This window comes from Phoxinus phoxinus (genome assembly GCF_949152265.1).
Source record: "Phoxinus phoxinus genome assembly, chromosome: 24".
NCBI classification, from domain to species: domain Eukaryota; kingdom Metazoa; phylum Chordata; class Actinopteri; order Cypriniformes; family Leuciscidae; genus Phoxinus; species Phoxinus phoxinus.
Window position 1 is genome coordinate 684,388 of NC_136899.1, and position 2,500 is coordinate 686,887.

The following is a 2,500-nucleotide window of genomic DNA, read 5'->3' on the forward strand; positions in this document are numbered from 1 at the left end:
GGTCATGGAGGCGGAGTCACCGGGTTCGGCCTCTGACCTCAATCGCTCCGACCTCGACCCCATTTACATCGGTGGATTACCAGCCTCTCGACCAATCAGGTGAGACCAGCCTCTCAAGACTGCTGGAGTTCAATGTTTCAAATAATTCCTTTTTGGTCTTTAAATGCGACTCCTTTGTGAATCTTCGCAGGAGGCAGGTCGTCGCTCGCTCTTTTGTCGGGTGTATGAAGAACGTTGAAATCGCTCGTACAAACTTCGACCTGCTCAAAGAGGCGTACGGAGTGAAGAAAGGCTGCGTCCTCAAGGTACAGTTATTATAGTCACATATAACCATTAACCCTTTAGAACCGGACGTGTCGGCGCGACACAGATCAGCGAGCTGTGTTCATTGTGCCGTAACTCTTCAACCGTTTGCATTATCACAACCATTCAGATTGCCCCTGACAGTAGACAACATGCGCTGTTCGGCAATATACGGCTTATTACGGTCATTTCATGCTTTCCGTCGGCAAATGACAGCGGGCTTTCTGGCAGAGCGGGAAGGAAGGATTTGAACCGAGAGATACGATTGGATTGCATAAAATAATAAAAGATACGAACAAATACATGGAGAAAGAAGTGGTAGACAGCAGAAGACGGGATTGGGATGATTTTTAATGAAACTTGGGAGGCGGATGGCCGTTACTTTTTCACGTATCTTTACATGTGTGTGCATGTGTGTGTGTGTGTGTGCGTGCCTAATATGAATGGACGCATTTGTATGTGTGTGTGTATGAAAAAAGTGTCCTAAATGAAAACTGCAACCCAATGTCACAAAAAAGACTTGTATAGTTGTATTATACTTCATTTTCCAACTTCAAAGTGTTAGTTTCTTTCGTTCGTGATTTTTCTGTTGTTTTTTTTCAAAATAAAATTCGGAAAAAGTATTCTCGTTTTTTTTTTTTTTTTTTTCTATTTAAATTCTATTTACAAACTCACCACACGCAATAATGGCCAATAACTGTAATTTTTTTAAAGCTAATCTTTTTCTGAAAAAGATGACACCTTGCACATGAAGATAGCACATTGTTTTAGAATGTTACAGTCAAAAAATCTAAATATGTGAATAACACCCATTTTAGCTTCAGGTTCTAAAGGGTTAAAAACTTTTTTTCAACGTTAAAGGAACACTCCGACTTTTTGGGACTTTAGCCTATTCACCTTATCCCCCAGAGTTAGATAAGTCCACACACACCTTGTTCATCTCCGTGCGTGCTATAAGTCTGTTTGACGCACCCACCGCTAGCCTAGCTTAGCACAAAGACTGGATGTAAATGGCTCCAGCTAGCATACTAATCCAAATAAGTGACAAAATAACGCAAACATTTTCCTATTTACATGTTGTGATTTGTATAGTCACAGAGTGTACAAAAAACAAAGTCACATGAGACACAGACATATTTTAACCGTATAAATACTGGGAACTATATTCTCTGAAGGCGAAGCACTGCTGCTTGGGCGGAGTGATAACCGCAGCACCTGAGACGCGCCGTGGTTTTGTTGACAGAAGAATTCTCGTATTTCATAGAGCCCTAAACATGGAAGGGTGATGATATCTTCTCTTAACTTTTTGGACCATTGTTTTGACGTGACACTCAACAAACCTCTCCAGTTCAGAGATGTCATGTGTTCTAGCTCAAGCACACCTGGTGCCGCTAATGAAGCCCTTGATGAGTGAGAACACTGTTCTGCAGATGTGTGCTGCTGTGAGGGACTCTGTTCAGGGGGCGAATCATTTTGAGACTGCAGAAGTCAAGAAATTTTCAGTTGAATTTGGGGAAACCACTTGAAACATTTGTTGTGTTGAGCTATTTCAATTACTTTTGTTTGATTTGTTCATTGCAAACTGCTGAGAGTCTGTACATTTTGCCATGGGGGTTGAATAATTTCGATTGCAACTGTATATATATATATTAGTTTTAGTTATTTATTAGTATTTCTTTAGTTGTGGAGATTTTTAAAGGCATGTGTGCGTGTGTTTCCAGCCCATCCGCAGCGTGTCTGTGTTCGGCAGTGGGTTTCTGGAGATGCCCGGTGTTCTCCTGGGTCCCCACACCGAGATCATGAGCAGCTTCTCCAGCACACGGGATCACGGGATCATCCTGGCGGGACTCAGCCGAACCGCGGGACGCTCGCGCCGCCAGACGCCACAGGTTAGGACTCGACCCTCGCCTGTAAACCGGTCCGGTCGTGACCAGGGTCGGGTATCGCTTTCATTTAAACGATTCCGATTTCGGTTCTGCTTATTGATTTAAATTCTTATCGATTCCTAATTTAGATTAAAAATAAATAAAATTAGCAATCGCAACAAATAGACACAACTGAACAAAGATACGAAAGAAATAAACAGTGTTTGAAGATTTTCAGGTATTCAGGTGCAGAAACTGTAATCAAATGTACAATAACACTGCACTTTATAAATAAAATATACATTACAAATATAGTTACAAAAGTTATTCAG

The 2,500-nt window shown here is 41.5% G+C and overlaps 1 protein-coding gene across 1 annotated transcript in view; it reads left to right on the forward strand.

Moving 5' to 3' along the window:
- The window catches only part of lama1 (laminin, alpha 1), a 62,953-nt gene that overhangs the window by 48,650 nt on the left and 11,803 nt on the right, over positions 1–2,500 (forward strand). The window contains exons 51-53 of the mRNA XM_079601912.1: positions 1–99; positions 191–305; positions 2,025–2,192. The exon at positions 1–99 is cut by the window's left edge and continues 43 nt beyond it. Of these exons, the coding sequence (XP_079458038.1) occupies positions 1–99; positions 191–305; positions 2,025–2,192 (382 nt within the window). The remainder of the gene's footprint in view (positions 100–190; positions 306–2,024; positions 2,193–2,500) is intronic.